Consider the following 15,317-nt stretch of genomic DNA (forward strand, 5'->3'; position numbering starts at 1 on the left):
GAGCTGGTACTCAATTGGAGATTTCATCCATACTGTCTAGTTTTCATAGTGCTGGAAGGTGCTGTACACCCTACCAGAGTAAAACAGTAATCAGTCTCACCCAGCTATGAACCTTGAGAGCTATAATAATGACCTACCTGCAATACCCACTGGCGCAATAGTGACTAGCATGTTAAGGGAGTAATCAACCCCTTTTTTGGTCAAATTTAAGGTCCACTCTCATATGGAACCCATACCTGACATTGTCAGTGAGGCCAAGAAGCTGAAGCAAGATAGGTCATGGGCCTTAGGGGAAAAACAGACCACTATTGTGCTCAATGAATATAATAATAAAATGATATCTCATGACATAGTGCTATATGCATATACCAGGGCATTGATCAACTGATCAGAGAAGCTTCTTTCAGTAGGTGGTGATTAACACAGAGACCCACAGCTAGTCAGTGCAGAGAATGAGACTTGAGAATGCTCAACCCTGAATGAGATGTCTATATCCTACCCCTCCCTTCAAGGATCTATGCAGAAGAGGAGGAGGTGGAAAGATGGTAAGAGCCAGAGATTGTAGATAATCTTTGAGGAAACAGTGTTTTCCAAACACAACAGATAGATGCACATATGAATTCACAGACACTGTGGCAGCATGCACAAGACCTGCAAAAGCTCAAGCCAACAAAATCCTAGCATAGAGGAGGAGAAGTGAGTCCGAAGTCCCACCCCTAGTCAAAAAACTACTCACAATTGATAGCTTCTGGAAGTGGGAAAGTCAGTTTCCTTCAATGATGTAGCAACCACATTCCAGGACAGGCTCAGGGGTAGTTAGCCAACCCAAATTTGTCTTCAAGGTTTGTGCTGCTCTTGTTTTGTTTTAAAGGGAGAAAGAACATGAACTTAGGTGGGTAGGGACAATCTGAGAGGATGGGGGGAGGTGAAAGGATCTGATCAAAGCACATTGCAGGAACCGGGAAAGCTAATCAGAGGAGGGTTGGTTTTTATTTTACCCTGTTCTAACAGAGTTACAAAGGTTTTATCCAATTATATAAATCATTATTTTAGCTCTTATATGTAAACTTTTAAAATGTTTTTATTTATTCCTTGTGAATTTCTTCTCTTTGAGATCATAAATCTGCTATTTTGCAATTTTGGTTATCTTATTTGATTGTTTCTTTCTGGTGTGTTCTCACAATTTCTGCATATTGATACTATATTTCTGATATTCACTGAACAAGTAGAAAGAAAAATATGCTTATGCTTCATTTCAGCATAGTGGAAATTCAGTTACTGAACTATAACTAAAGAAAACAGTTTCTGAAAAAGTGAACAGTAATTTTCATCATAGTAGGCAGCTAGAATTGAGTGGGGCTTTTTTGTTTTTGTTTCATCTTTGGAATTTTATGCATTTTAAAAATTTGCATGTTACTATTTTAAATTAAACATATTTTGCTCCTGAAATAAGATATAAAAACTAAATGTGCTATTTTCTTGTGTGTGTGTGTGTGTGTGTGTGTGTGTGTGTGTGTGTGTGTGTGTGTAGGCCAGACGAAAACTGTAGAGTCAACTCCTACCTTTGTGTAGATTCTCAGGATTGAACTCAGGCCATCAGTCTTACGTTGCAAGTTCTTTACCTGTTAAGCCATCTCGCCAGCCCAAGAAGGCTGTTTATTATATTAGATTATGGAAGATTTTTCAGGGGCTATGGTTCTAAAATTTATACTTAAAATATAGTTTAGCAGGGACTGGAGAGATAGCTCAGAGATTAAGAGTATTGACTGCTCTTCCAGAGTCCTGAGTTCAATTTCCAGCAACCACATGGTGGCCCACAACCATCTATAATGAGATCTGATGCCCTCTTCTGGTATGCAAGCATATATGCATAAAAAATAAATAAATCTTTAAAATATATATATGTATATATACATATATATATATAGTTTAGCAATCTTTGAGCAAAAGACACTTGAATGTGGTAAAAAATATATATAGTGGATGTATATATATACATGTTTATATGTATATATTATATATGTGATATATAGTGAAACCTTAGCTCTTTCAGTATTTTTCCATTGCCAATCAAATATCCTACTTATTATCTGTCTGCTGATAGCATAGGAGATTAAAAAATCTGAACCTCAGAATTCATTAATAAGTCCTCCTTTTCTGAAGATTCTTCATTTTTATTTTGGCTTCATATTGGAATGTTGTGGGTTTTGTCAATTTTGAGTTTTTAACATTTGTTAAGCTTTTATTTCTGTCACTCAAAAGTTTATTTCCATCATTTTTACTTCTTTTTGTCCAGTTTTTTAGAGTTCTTCAATATCTTACTTATTTTAAGTTCATGATATAGTGCTATATGCATATCAGGGCACTGATCAGCTTTGATCAGAAAAGCTTCTTTCAGTAGGTGGTGATTAACAGAGACCCACAACTACGATTCATTTTCCTCTTGTGTTCGTGCTTGTTTCCATACATTGATAGCTCACCTTCATTGTTCTGCTTTTCTGTATTGTTTCATACTTTTCAGGCTACCCATCTTCAGATGAGAATCATCTGTTGGTTGTTTTTAGCATCATGTGCTTCTGTTTGTGGGGGGTTTATCGACCTGAACTGTGGTACCCTTTCTCTCAGTGCACAGTTGCTTGGTCCTCAGGGAAAGGTGTCTACTTAATCCAATGGTGGTGGGGACTCCAGTCCATTTCCTACAGCTGCTTAGTCCTCAGAGAAAGGTGTCTACTTAATCCAAATGATGGTGGGGACTCCAGTCCATTTTCTGCAGCTGCTTAGTCCTCAGGTAAAGGTGTCTACTTAATCCAAATGATGGTAGGGACTCCAGTCCATTTCCTACAGCTGCTTAGTCCTCAGGTAAAGGTGTCTACTTAATCCAATGGTGGTGGGGACTCCAGTCCATTTCCTATAGCTGCTTAGTCCTCAGGTAAAGGTGTCTACTTAATCCAATGGTGGTGGGGACTCCAGTCCATTTCCTACAGCTACTTAATCCTCAGGTAAAGGTGTCTACTTAATCCAATGGTGGTGGGAACTCTAGTTCATTTCCTACAGCTACTAGTCCTCAGGTAAAGGTGTCTATTTAATCCAATGGTGGTGGGAACTCCAGTCCATTTCCTCAGGTGCTCATTCTCAGGATGATCCCCCACCTCAGCATTCTAGACCATGGGTCTCAGGGCTTCTCTAAAACTACCCTGTAAAGTCTTTCCCTATGAACTGTGCTTTCTCCTATGGTGGTGGGTTTTTTTTGTTTGTTTGGTTTTGGTGTTTTTTTTTTTTTATTGTTTTTTTTTTTATTGCTTGCTTGTTGGTTTTGACAGGGTCTCACTGTGTGGCCCAAGCTTCTAACTCATGAGCTTTCTGTCTGCCTACAAAGTCCTGAGTTATAAGTATGTGTTACCACCCAGCTCTGGAGCTTTCTTTTGTCCCTTCCTGTTCTTGTCAGTTTTTGTTTTTAGTCTCTTCTGCTTTACATTTTTGTATTCTTCCTTTTCTCCTCCTGAACCCATTTTTATTCCCAACTAGTCATCTCCTACTTTCATGTGTCCCTTTATTAGTTAATTAGATTTCTTTGTATGAGTTATTTGCTGGAGCATGGATTAGTTAATGGTTATACCACTGAAGAAAATGATGCTCCCTTCCATATGAACCATTAATTGACAGTAGCTCCTAGGAAAGGGGTAAGGGTCCATGAGCATCTCCCCAATCCATGATGGACTGCTGAAGGGCCCCTTCCTGTGCAGATGTGTTTCATAATTGGGGCAGTCATACCAAATTTTGAAGCAGCAGTTCGTGGCACACCTCTCCATCCACCAGCTCTTATATTCTTTGCACTTGTAGTACAGAGATACAGCCTGGGTCTTGGAGAGGATTATTGAAATGTTCCTGATAATAGGGCTGAATGTTTAACAGTTACTTACAGCACTTTGACTGGGTATGAGTCTATACATGCATCATCACCCATTGAAAAATGACATCACTGTGGGGAGAAATCTGCAGCTAGGGAAAAACCTCAGGAACACACAAGATTTTCCCCAGCCAAGACTCATATCAATGGTGGAGAGGGTGCTTGAACTAGCCTTCCCCTGCACTCAGATTGGTGTCTACCCTAATTGTCATCATAGAACCTACATCCAGTGACTGATGGAAGTAGATGCAGAGACCCACAGCCAAGCACTTGGCCAAGATCCTGGAGTTCAGTTGAAGAGAGGGAGGAAGGATCATGATGGGAAAAACCACAGAGATAGCTGAATCAAGCTAGTGGGAGCTCATGGACTCTGGACTGACAGTTGGGGAGCCTGCATGGGACTGAAGTAGGCCTTCTGAGTGTGGGTGAAAGTTGTGTGGCTTCATGTGTTTGTGGGTCCCCTGGCAATGGGTCCAGGACTTATCCTGGGTACACAAACTGGCTTTTTAGAGCCCATTCCCTATGGTGCAATGCCTTACTCAGCCTTGATGCATGGGGGAGGGGCTAGGTCCAGCCCCAACTTGGTATGCCAGCCTGTGTTGACTACCCAAGGGAGGCCTTACCCTCTATGAGAAAGGAATAGGGGTGGGATGAGGGCAGGTTTAGGGGAGCAGGAGAAGGGGAGGGAGGGGGAGCAAGGGTTGGTATGTAAAAGTAAAGAAAAAAATTTTTAATAAAAAAATTATAAAAAAAAGAAAAATGACATCACTGCTCTAGGCTGAGAGCCATGCTACTCCAAGAGTGTAAACATAAATTTGTAGAAGGCAGTTTGACATGCCCCTTTAGCAAAAACAACAGTAGTGGGTCCCCCTGACCTAGTGGCCTTTGACCTCTAGCTGTACATTTTTTGACCAGATTTGGAGTCCCAAGCTGTATTCCCTCCCATGGAGCAGACTTCAAATCCAGTCAGAAGTGTTTGTTTACCGCCAAAATAGTCCTGACACTACTGCACCATGGCACATCTTACCTGCCAGGTTCATGGTACAGCACAGCATCTTCCGGTATTGTACGCACTCGCCACCAGAAAGGATGTTTCCAGCTCAGTTCCAGCCTAATTCCTCTGTATCCTGTAACCAAAGTGTGTGGGGTCTTCAGCAGAAGCATTAGACCATCTCGTTCTGGTGGACAACCAAAAACAATGGCAGTAGTCGCATTGATTTGGGAGCTTCTGGGACTTAGATGGTCAACAGCTCACAGGGAGATATTCTGTACTTCACACTGGGATTTTCATTTAAAAATGTGATTTCTGGGAGTAGCATATAGGGTCCCTCCTTTCCGAGCTCTTTTTTTTATTATTTAAAATTTCTATATTTTTAAGAATTTTTTGTGTAAGTTCTGTAGTCCCACCTTTCCCGTCCTCCTCCAGATCCTCCCATGTCTCCTCCACACCCTCTACTCTGTTCCCTTTCAAGTTCATGACCCCTTCTTTCATTATTATTACACACACACACACACACACACACACACACACACACGCACACATGCTGAGTCTGCTTAGTGTTGCTCATATGTATATGAGTTGAGTGTTGACCCCTTGAGACTGGGCCTGTCGGGCTTTACCCCCAAAGAAGACTGATTCTCTCTCTCTTAGCAGCCATTGACTGCTTGTAGCTCTTGGTCAAGGGTAGTGCCTTCTGAGATTTCCTCCATCTACACTGGTTTATCAGCTGCTATTGGCACTGTGCTGATCCTGTTTAGGCAAATGTATTCTTGAGATTTCTTGAGCTTCCCTGTCATTCTTTGAGAAGAATATCACAAAGCAGATGCCCTTGTGCCCTGGCTCTTACATCCCATCTGTGATGTTCATGAGCCTTAGATGTAGGAATTGCATTATACAGATGTCAGTGGAGGTTGCATACCTCATGGTCAGTTGTTCTCAGCATTTTGACCAGTTGTAGATTTCTATAATGGTTTCTATTTGCTGCAAAGAGGAGCTTTGATAAGAGATGAGAAGTATACTTATCTGTGGGTATAAGGATAAGTATTAGAATTTAATTAGAAAATATACTGGTTTAGCCGGGCGGTGGTGGCGCACGCCTTTAATCCCAGCACTTGGGAGGCAGAGCCAGGCGGATCTCTGTGAGTTCGAGGCCAGCCTGGGCTACCAAGTGAGTCCCAGGAAAGGCGCAAAGCTACACAGAGAAACCCTGTCTCGAAAAACCAAATATATACTGGTTTAGGAAAGAGGCAGTTCTCTAGGGCCCAAGTAATACAATTCTACATGGCTTTTTCATACAAACTGTTAGTTTAATTTTTGTTAACTCTCTCTTCTTCCCACATCTTTCTCTCAGTTGTATTTAAACCTTTTCATGTCTAGGATTTCCCCCTACATGCTTTACTGTCTTCGCTCCTGTATTTACATCATTGCATCCTTGCTACCTCTTCCGAAGCCATGGCCTCTTTCTTGCTCCCTGGCCTCTACAGACACTCCAGCTTAAACCCACAGATCTAATCATTCAAAGCTAGGGTCTGCATGTGAAAGAATATATAGTGTTTGCCTTTCTGGGCCCGTTAGCTCATCCAGTATATTTTTCAGTTCCATCCATTTTCCTGTAAATTTCTTTTTTTAATGGCTGAATATGAATGTAATCTTCTTTATTTTTAAATTCTTAAGAGAATTTCTCTAACTTACTTTCTAACTGGTAACATTCCTTTATGAATTTTAGCCCTTTGCTGTTTTTTATTAAAAATTCTCTTAAATAAATTTGACAAAGAGGTATGTGTTTATTGATTTGCCACTTGAATTGCTAGTTAATATTTAGCACGTCAGTGATATAGTTGGAAAAAATGCAGGATGACCTTTCTGTGTAGTCTTGACTTGAGAGTATAATTATGAGGCAAGATTAATAACCCATGTGTTTTTTTCCTTGGGAAACTTGAAATGTTTTATACTCCATAGTTGTTTGATGAGTTTTCTCAAACATATCTTAGCCAAATTAAAATTTGGATCACTCTACCAATAAGAAAATAGCAACGATTAATTTATTTCTGTAAAGTCCTTAAGTACTATTATCAATATTAACTAACTCAGTTAATCTGAAATCACTTTTAGAGATTTCTCATCTAAATCTACAAATAGAAATTGAGAGTGCTCATCAGATGCTCTAGAGAAGTATTCTATCAAAAAAAAAACCTAATTGTCTCAATAGTGTTGGTCACAATCTTTATTTTTACCTCTAAGCACTTAAACTATGCTGAACGGAACATTTCTCGTTATGTTTTCTTTTCCTAGCTTGCAATCTTAAGAGCATTCTTCAGGATATCTAAGGAACTCACACTAACACTGCTACCCTAGAGCGCTGAGGAGCACGTGACCAGCAGCTGCCGACCCTGAGGACTATGGTAGTGTAGAGGAAGGCAAGCAAGAAAAGCCAGATAAAATGAGCCAGACCACACACGACATGGAAGAAGAAACTCCAGAGAAGGTGGATTGTGCCCAGCAGAAAGATGCAGACAAGTCACAGGCGGAGGATGATGGAAGTGATGGAAGAGAGAAGGCTGAACCGGAAGGGAATTCCGGGAAGGAAGATCTGATGGAAGCCTATCAGCACCAGGTAGCTGAGGAGATGGCGAAGGAGATTAAGAAGAAGATACGGAAGAAGCTGAGAGAGCAGCTGACTTACTTCCCTTCAGATACTCTGCTGCATGACGACAAACTGGGCAGCGAGAAACGGAAGAAGAAGAAGAAGAAAGTCCCGGGCCCACCCAAACCGGAACCGAGGTACGTCCCATTGCCACAAAGAAACACACACTAGTATCTTCCGGTTCTGAGTGAAAAAAAATGTCATTTAATGAAGAAAGTTGGTGCTGTGTTTGGAAACATTCCCACTGAGGTGCTAATTGTGAACCATCAGGCAGGACTTGGCCATGTGCTAGGAGCTTTACAAGAATTCACTGACTGAATCTTTTCCATGGCCCTGTGAGGGACAGTCATGGCATTATCCCGTTTTTCTAAGAGTCTGATTGGGGTAAGCCCCAGAAAAGGCTGAGCCAGAACATTAACAGTCTATCTCCAAACTGTCCACATTTACCTGCTTATGCCTGCTTTTGAAATGATGGACCTGCTAAGCATGGTGATTCATGCACGTAATCCCAGCACATGGGCACCAAGGCAGGGGGATCTGGAGATCAAGGCCAGCCTGCATTGCATAGTGGGTTTGAGGCCCACCGGAGCACCATGACCCTGTCTCAGAAAGCCCCTACACACGCTCTCGCTCTCTCGCTCATTTCCATTTTGGAGTTGGATATGCAATATAGATTTTTTTCCTCCTTATCATCCAAGATTTGTTCATTGTAGAACAATTATCAAAAGTAATAACTATTGGCAATTTAATATTTTAGTCTAATTTTATGTATGATGCTTATACATATATTCCTATATATATGGTAAGTGTTTCTGAGACTATTCACATTTATAAATTCTCTCTTTATAAGAAGCAGTGAGATTTAGAAATATCTTCCAAGTGGCATAATCCATTTTCCCCTGCAGTCCTCATTTTCATAAACAGCTTACATCTGGCTGGTTATGTATCAGTCTTTATGTGACTAGCCTTTGGCAGTCTAGGTAATTTGCCCTTAAGCTCTCAGCTAAAAAGAAATGCCATGGTCTCGATGACCAGTGCTTCAAGGATATGGTCCTGTAAGAATTAGCTATCTGTTGGCACAGATTACCCCCAGAACACAGCACCTGCTACAGCAGGCATTGGGGGCATTTGTTGTACTGTGAGAATTAGCTGTCTCTTGGCACAGATTACCCCAGAACACAGCACCTTACTACAGCAGGCATTGGGGGCATTTGTTGTACTGTAAGAATTAGCTGTCTGTTGGCACAGATTACCCCCAGAACACAGCACCTTACTACAGCAGGCATTGGGGGCATTTGTTGTACTGTAAGAATTAGCTATCTGTTGGCACAGATTACCCCCAGAACACAGCACCTTACTACAGCAGGCATTGGGGGTATTTGTTGTCTCCCAGCTGCTGTGTTCAGAAGACCCGAGAGTCACTTACTGGGCACCTCTGACTTTACAGGCTCTCCTAAGCTTCAATTGGGATGCTAGCCAGGCTGATGCCTTGACAGGGGAAGATGTAACAAGTGATGTCCAGTTCTTCTTAGTATTCTGATGCCTCAGAAGAACTAGATCTGTGCATGACTGTGAGGCTATAGGTAGGTCTCAGGTCCTGGCTGGCTTTCAGAAATACAAGTTCTTTGCCACCTGGATCAGTGCATTGTGAACTCACCCAGGCGGCTGCTTCTTCCCCAGACCAAGGTTCCAACAGAGTAATAGCAAGACAGAAGTGAACCTTTAAAAAATAGCATCCATTTTCCCATATCCTGTTGGAACTGGGTAATGACGCCCAGCAGCTACTCCTAGAGAAGGGGAATCTCGAAAGAATTGACCACGAAGAAGCAAAGACCAGCGGGAACATTATACAGGCTGCTGTCCATAGTGTACTATAAGTCATTATCACATCAGTGTGGAAATGGAAAGACATTCTCACTAGAGAAGAGAGCCAGTTTATGAAGTTTAAATGCAAACTATGCTGTATATGGTGGTGGCATACCAATGTAGCTGTCCTGTAATAGGAGTATTTTGTGACTGATAAAATAGCATAGCTTTCGGAAATAACTACTAGGAAGTATTTGTCTGATCTTTTTATTTCCCAGTGCTCTTTTTCAAAAGATAACTGAGTATGTTGGAAGTTAATTTTTCATTATTTAAAGGCATATTTTTTACTTCATAAATTATGAACAAACTCTAATAGGCCAATTTCTGTTCCTGGCTGCTACCTCTTGATGTTTGCATGGGGTGCAAACTTTATTTTAATCAAGACTTCTGAAAAATAGAGTCATATACCAGCCTCTAGAAAACAGAAGCAATGAGCTTTTACTGGAAATCAAAAGTTGTAAGACTGAAGTTTCCTAAGAACAAACTTTGAAATTTTCTTTTGCCTTTTGAGTTATTTAGAAATGTATTCATTAATCCTTCAGTCTTCGCCAGGGTGAGGATGCTTTGAAATTCTGTATAATACAGGTCCATAATCATAAAAGAGTGTTTTCTTTTCCCTTTGCTCACTTGTTTTTAGACAGCATCACAATTTGCCTCTGAATTGTGGTCCTCATACCTGAGCCTGCTTAGTGCTCAGAGTATTCTGTGGAGTTTATAGTTTTGTTTAAGTTGGCTCCCAAGATTTGTAGCTCTTCATCAGGTATAAAGTATTATCTGTGATTCTTGGTTTGACAGCAATTTCGTTATATAAGAAAATATCAAATAGTGCTAGTTTTGAAAGGAAAATGATACATCATTCTTGCTTCTATTTTCCATTCACTCTGTTATACCATGAGTAATAATTATAAAATAATACATTTTAATGGCTCCTTCTTGGGTTATACTTGCAGTACATCAGATGTCTGTGATAATACAGTTGAAGGTGAAGAAAAGAAAGAATGTCCCCTTGAAACTGTTACTTCAGGATCTCACCATGATGAGGAAAAATGTTCAACAGAACAGAATGCAGATAACAGTGTACCAGAGAAGAAAAAACCCAAACCCAAAAAGACCAAAAAGAAGACCAAAGCGGGTTTGTTATCCAAGTTAAATGAAAATTATGTGCCTTTGTGGGGTGGCTTGACTCTAGAAACTTTGTTCTGAAAACTGAGGGATATAATTTAAAATAAGTCAAGATACACTGCTTGGTGTATTTTAGTTCATGTGGAGTCAGGTGTTCATTTTTTAATGACTGTGGGTCTATATGATGAGTCTATAGTTCCTGACTTAATTTAAGTGTTGAAAGTAAGATTAATTCTATGTAAACCTCACTGTGAGAAGAATTATAGTACTGATTTCTCTTCCCTGCTTTAGTTTCAGTTGATAATGAAGAGATGAACGGTGATGGTGTCCATGAAATAACAAGCCGAGACAGCCCAATTTATCCCAAATGTTTGCTTGATGATGATCTTGTCATGGGAGTTTACATTCACCGAACTGATCGGCTTAAATCAGATTTCATGATTTCTCACCCCATGGTAAAAATTCATGTGGTTGATGAACATACCGGTCAGTATGTCAAGAAAGATGATAGGTAATTTTTTAAAAATTATACCACCTTTAAGTTGAAACTGTCTGCAGTAGAAATCCTCTTTGCTGCCCTTTATGGTTGAACATTAACAGGCATAGAGCTGTGGGTTGGTGTTAGAGAACAGGCTTATAGTTGTAGGTGTTCCTCATCTTGATCAGTAGGCTTTACAGAAGAAATGGGGGAAATGCATCTATCTTGAGTGGACAGTCTATCAAGGTTACTAATTAGGTCATACATTTGCATTGTAAATATTGTAAGTGTACTAATCTTGAACCTCCTACTTTTCCTTTGAAATTAATGTGTTATGTAGAGCTGAGGAGCTGCAAATGTGTCTTGAGTACATTTTTCCCGAAGGTTATTTCTAGAGAGAATACATGTTTGAAAGTCTAGGTTTAGAAAACAGTAATAAATCATTATACTGGTTTTACTAATTCAAAATAAGTATTTGCTTGAAAGGATATTGGGAGGAAAGCATTAAAATTATTACAGAAATGAACACATCCACTTAATTAGTTGTGTTAATATACACAAAGAAGATAGGACAGTGCAAAAGAGTTCTTCTTACAGTTTTATTTGCATTTCTTATGAATTTTATCATGAACTCATTTAAACTTCTGAAGTAGTTGCTATATTTTAGCTCTGTACATTAAAGATTATTCATACTGTTTATTTGCTATGTTTATAATAAATTATGTAACCCAAAGAAATAAAATGTAATACAAGTTCATAGTAAGACACCATTACTTTTGATTTTTTAATAAAAATTATAATTTTTAGAGGTTAAAGAACATTATTTTTTCTTTTGTGCCATTATAGCTATTATTTCTGCTTCTTTTATGGGGGATGTATTTTTTTGTATTCCTCTAAAAGATGTGCTGATTTGTAGTAATGGAAACTTTGTCTTTGAACAGTGAACGTCCTGTTTCATCTTATTATGAAAAAGACAATGTGGACTATATTCTTCCTATCATGACTCAACCATATGACTTTAAAAAGTTAAAATCAAGACTTCCAGAGTGGGAAGAACAAATTATATTTAATGAAAATTTTCCCTATTTGCTTCGAGATTTTGATGATTGTCCAAAAGTCATCCTGTTCTTTGAGGTATGAATTAAAGAAAGAAAATTAAATTTCAGTAAATATTTAATCATACAAATGTAAGTTATTGATTTTAATAGTTTTACAATGTACTAGTGTAAGACTTTAATACCTGGAATTTATTGTTGCAGTCTGCTGTGTGAATGCCAGTGAGAAGTCTGTTTAGAAATAGAAATAGAAACGGCATATTTGCTAACCTCTTCCCAGTGCTAGGAGTTAAGTCATTTGGTCTGTTCTAGAATGTCGTTTAATCTTTACATCAGCCCAATGATTATGAACTAAAGTCACAAATGTATCCATTTGACTGTAGTTCTCCATTGTGAATCCATCTCACAACAACAGCAAAGTCATTAACTGTATCCGACTACCTAATTATAAGCATATAACCTGGAAAAGAGGATAAGCCTATACAGATCAGTTAGCAAATACAGTGTAACGCTTAACAGAAATGCGAAGAACTTCTTAGATAAGAAGTGGAAGGGCAGAGCAATCAGAACGCTCTGTGGAATAGGCGGACTTTGAGCTGACTTATTCTAACTTGGTTCTTAACTGGGAAGGATATCGGGAAAGTACAGCGACCTTCCTACAGTTTTTCCAGCTGTCTGTATAGGTAATTTGTTTCTCACAATCACACAGAAGTGTCACATTACTTTTTTCTAGCTTGTGTTCTCTTCCCATAACGAAAGGGAAGTAGAGAGAGCTTCTCCTTCAGTATAACCAAGCTGGAGAATTTTAAGATGGGAACAAGAAGCTTGGAGGGACCCGAGCTAATGATTCATTTTACAGAGTTGTTTTTGATGCCTCTGTGACTCTGTTATGTGCAATTTATATAAAGCTATGCATTTTAAAATGATACAATGTATCTCAAGAAACTTTCATAAAATCTTACCATTTGCTACTTTTTGCTGTGTTTTTTATAATTACTTTAAGAGACTAAAATATATACAGATCAGTTAGGTAGCCAAAATGACATTCATGTTTATATATTGACATAAAAATAGATATCCATTTCATTCTGTGTGAAAATTGTTTACAAAATAGCATGTATTGCATTTGTAGTTCCATGCGTACATGTACTTAAGAATGCACAAAAAAAAAAGTTACATTTGCATAAAACAAATGCTGGGGTGAGGGGATGGGTCAGTGTGTAAAGTGCTGCTGTACAAGCATGAATACGAGTTCAACTCCCAAGATCCACTCAAAAGTGAAGCACGGTGGTATGTGTCTCTAGTCACAGCAATGGAGGACAGAGAGACAGGGGGATCCCCAAACAGTCTTCTAGAAAGATCTGTTATCCCAACTGAGCTTTTTTTTAAAAAAAATCAGATTTATTAAGTTCAAAGTGATATCCTCAAACAAGTAAGTACCTGGAGTACTGCCTATGGCAGATTGCCTACATGTCCTTGATCTTTAATATCCAGGCAGAATGGAGATAGGGAAGAAACCTTGAGAGGTGTAATAATAGCATATCCAAAGGGAAATTCCTAACTTCAGGAACCTAGCTAAATAAGGATTCAGAAATAGGATCCCAAATTTTTAAAATAAGCATTAAATTAAAAAAGAAGACACCCACGTCTTCTGATACCTAGGAAATGATCAAAACTTGAGAATTTTTTTTTTATTTTTATTTTATTTTTTTATTTTCCGGAGCTGAGGACTGAACCCAGGGCCTTGTGCTTGCTAGGCAAGCGCTCTACCACTGAGCTAAATCCCCAACCCCAAAGCTTGAGAATTTTATGCTATGTTTATTTGTGTCTAGAATATATTTGAGGTAATTTTAAAAAGACACAACCATGTATATTTATGAGTTAAAAATGTGACATTTCAGTATTTTATACAATATGTAGGAATCAAAACTGGGTTAACTGGTACAGTTATTATATCTGAGGTAGTTAATGCTTTGAAATAAATCCTAATAAAAGGATTTATTAATATCACAAATGAACCCTCAGTAGTTGGGTAAGTTAACTTGAAAGTAAGTAAATGAGAAATATTTTTTATTCCTTATAAGGTGGACATTTTAAATATCTAGATGATACTGTGTCAATAGAGAATATTAAACTTAGACAATCTAGTATTCTGTGAAATAATTTTTAAAATATATTTACAGATTCTTGACTTTTTAAGCATGGATGAAATTAAAAATAACACTGAAGTTAAAAACCAAGAATGTGGCTTTCGGAAAATTGCCTGGGCATTTCTTAAGGTATGTTTTCATATGTTTTTAAATACATTTAAAATAATGTCTTCCAAAGTTGATTGGTTTTTTTTTTCACTAAGTCATTTTGGTCTCAAAGAGTTGTTAACTCAAGTCTTAGTAAGGCTTATTAAGAGTCTAAAATAGGGCCGGGCGGTGGTGGCGCACGCCTTTAATCCCAGCACTCGGGAGGCAGAGCCAGGCGGATCTCTGTGAGTTCGAGGCCAGCCTGGACTACCAAGTGAGTTCCAGGAAAGGCGCAAAGCTACACAGAGAAACCCTGTCTCGAAAAACCAAAAAAAAAAAAAAAAAAAAAAAAAGAGTCTAAAATAGGGTTGGCGAGATGGCTTAGTGGTTAAGAGTACTGGCTGCTTTTTCAGAGGATCTGGGTTCAATTCCCAGCACCCTCATGACAGCTCACAACTGTTTGTAACTTCTGTTCCAGAGGATCCAACACTCTCACACAGACATGCATGCAGGTCAAACACCAATGTACATAAAATAAAACTTTTTTAAAAAGTGGAGCATGGTGGCACACACCTTTAATCACAGCATTTGGGAGGCAAAGGCAGGCAGATCTCTGTGAGTTTGAGGCCAGTGTGGTCTACAGAGTGAGTTCCAGGACAGCCAGGGCTGCACAGAGAAACCCTGTCTCAACAAACCAAAAAGACTCTGAAGTACTTACTGATTGCCCAGTGTGTACCATTTATATTTCTTGACCCTGAGGATATTATACTCAAAGACGCATACGTTCCTGCCATCTTGTGTTCAGTTTATGTATATGAGCCATAAACTACAATTAGAACACAATAGATGTCAGAACATTTTATTTTTTGCTTTTAAATATTATGTGGATTTTAAGTCATCCATATTGAACCATTGTTAGAAGAAATGAGTTCTTGAGTCTATTCCTGACCCTATAAAGGGAAATGGAGTCTTTGTGTTTCCCATTTGTAAGACTGTGTGTCTTTTCCT

At 38.8% G+C, this 15,317-nt stretch overlaps 1 protein-coding gene across 4 annotated transcripts in view; it reads left to right on the forward strand.

Annotated features, from left to right (window-relative positions):
- Ahi1 (Abelson helper integration site 1) overlaps positions 1-15,317 on the forward strand; it is a 148,055-nt gene that overhangs the window by 13,181 nt on the left and 119,557 nt on the right. For all 4 annotated transcript variants that reach the window (XR_008221238.1, XM_052751154.1, XM_052751153.1 and 1 more), the window contains exons 2-6: positions 7,200-7,688; positions 10,368-10,549; positions 10,831-11,050; positions 11,959-12,151; positions 14,256-14,351. Coding sequence is in view for 3 of the 4 variants with exons in the window: in XM_052751154.1 (XP_052607114.1) it covers positions 7,348-7,688; positions 10,368-10,549; positions 10,831-11,050; positions 11,959-12,151; positions 14,256-14,351 (1,032 nt within the window). In the remaining variant the exon portion in view is untranslated. The remainder of the gene's footprint in view (positions 1-7,199; positions 7,689-10,367; positions 10,550-10,830; positions 11,051-11,958; positions 12,152-14,255; positions 14,352-15,317) is intronic.

This window comes from Peromyscus californicus, unplaced genomic scaffold (assembly GCF_007827085.1).
Source record: "Peromyscus californicus insignis strain IS unplaced genomic scaffold, ASM782708v3 Scaffold_22__1_contigs__length_63687245, whole genome shotgun sequence".
NCBI classification, from domain to species: domain Eukaryota; kingdom Metazoa; phylum Chordata; class Mammalia; order Rodentia; family Cricetidae; genus Peromyscus; species Peromyscus californicus.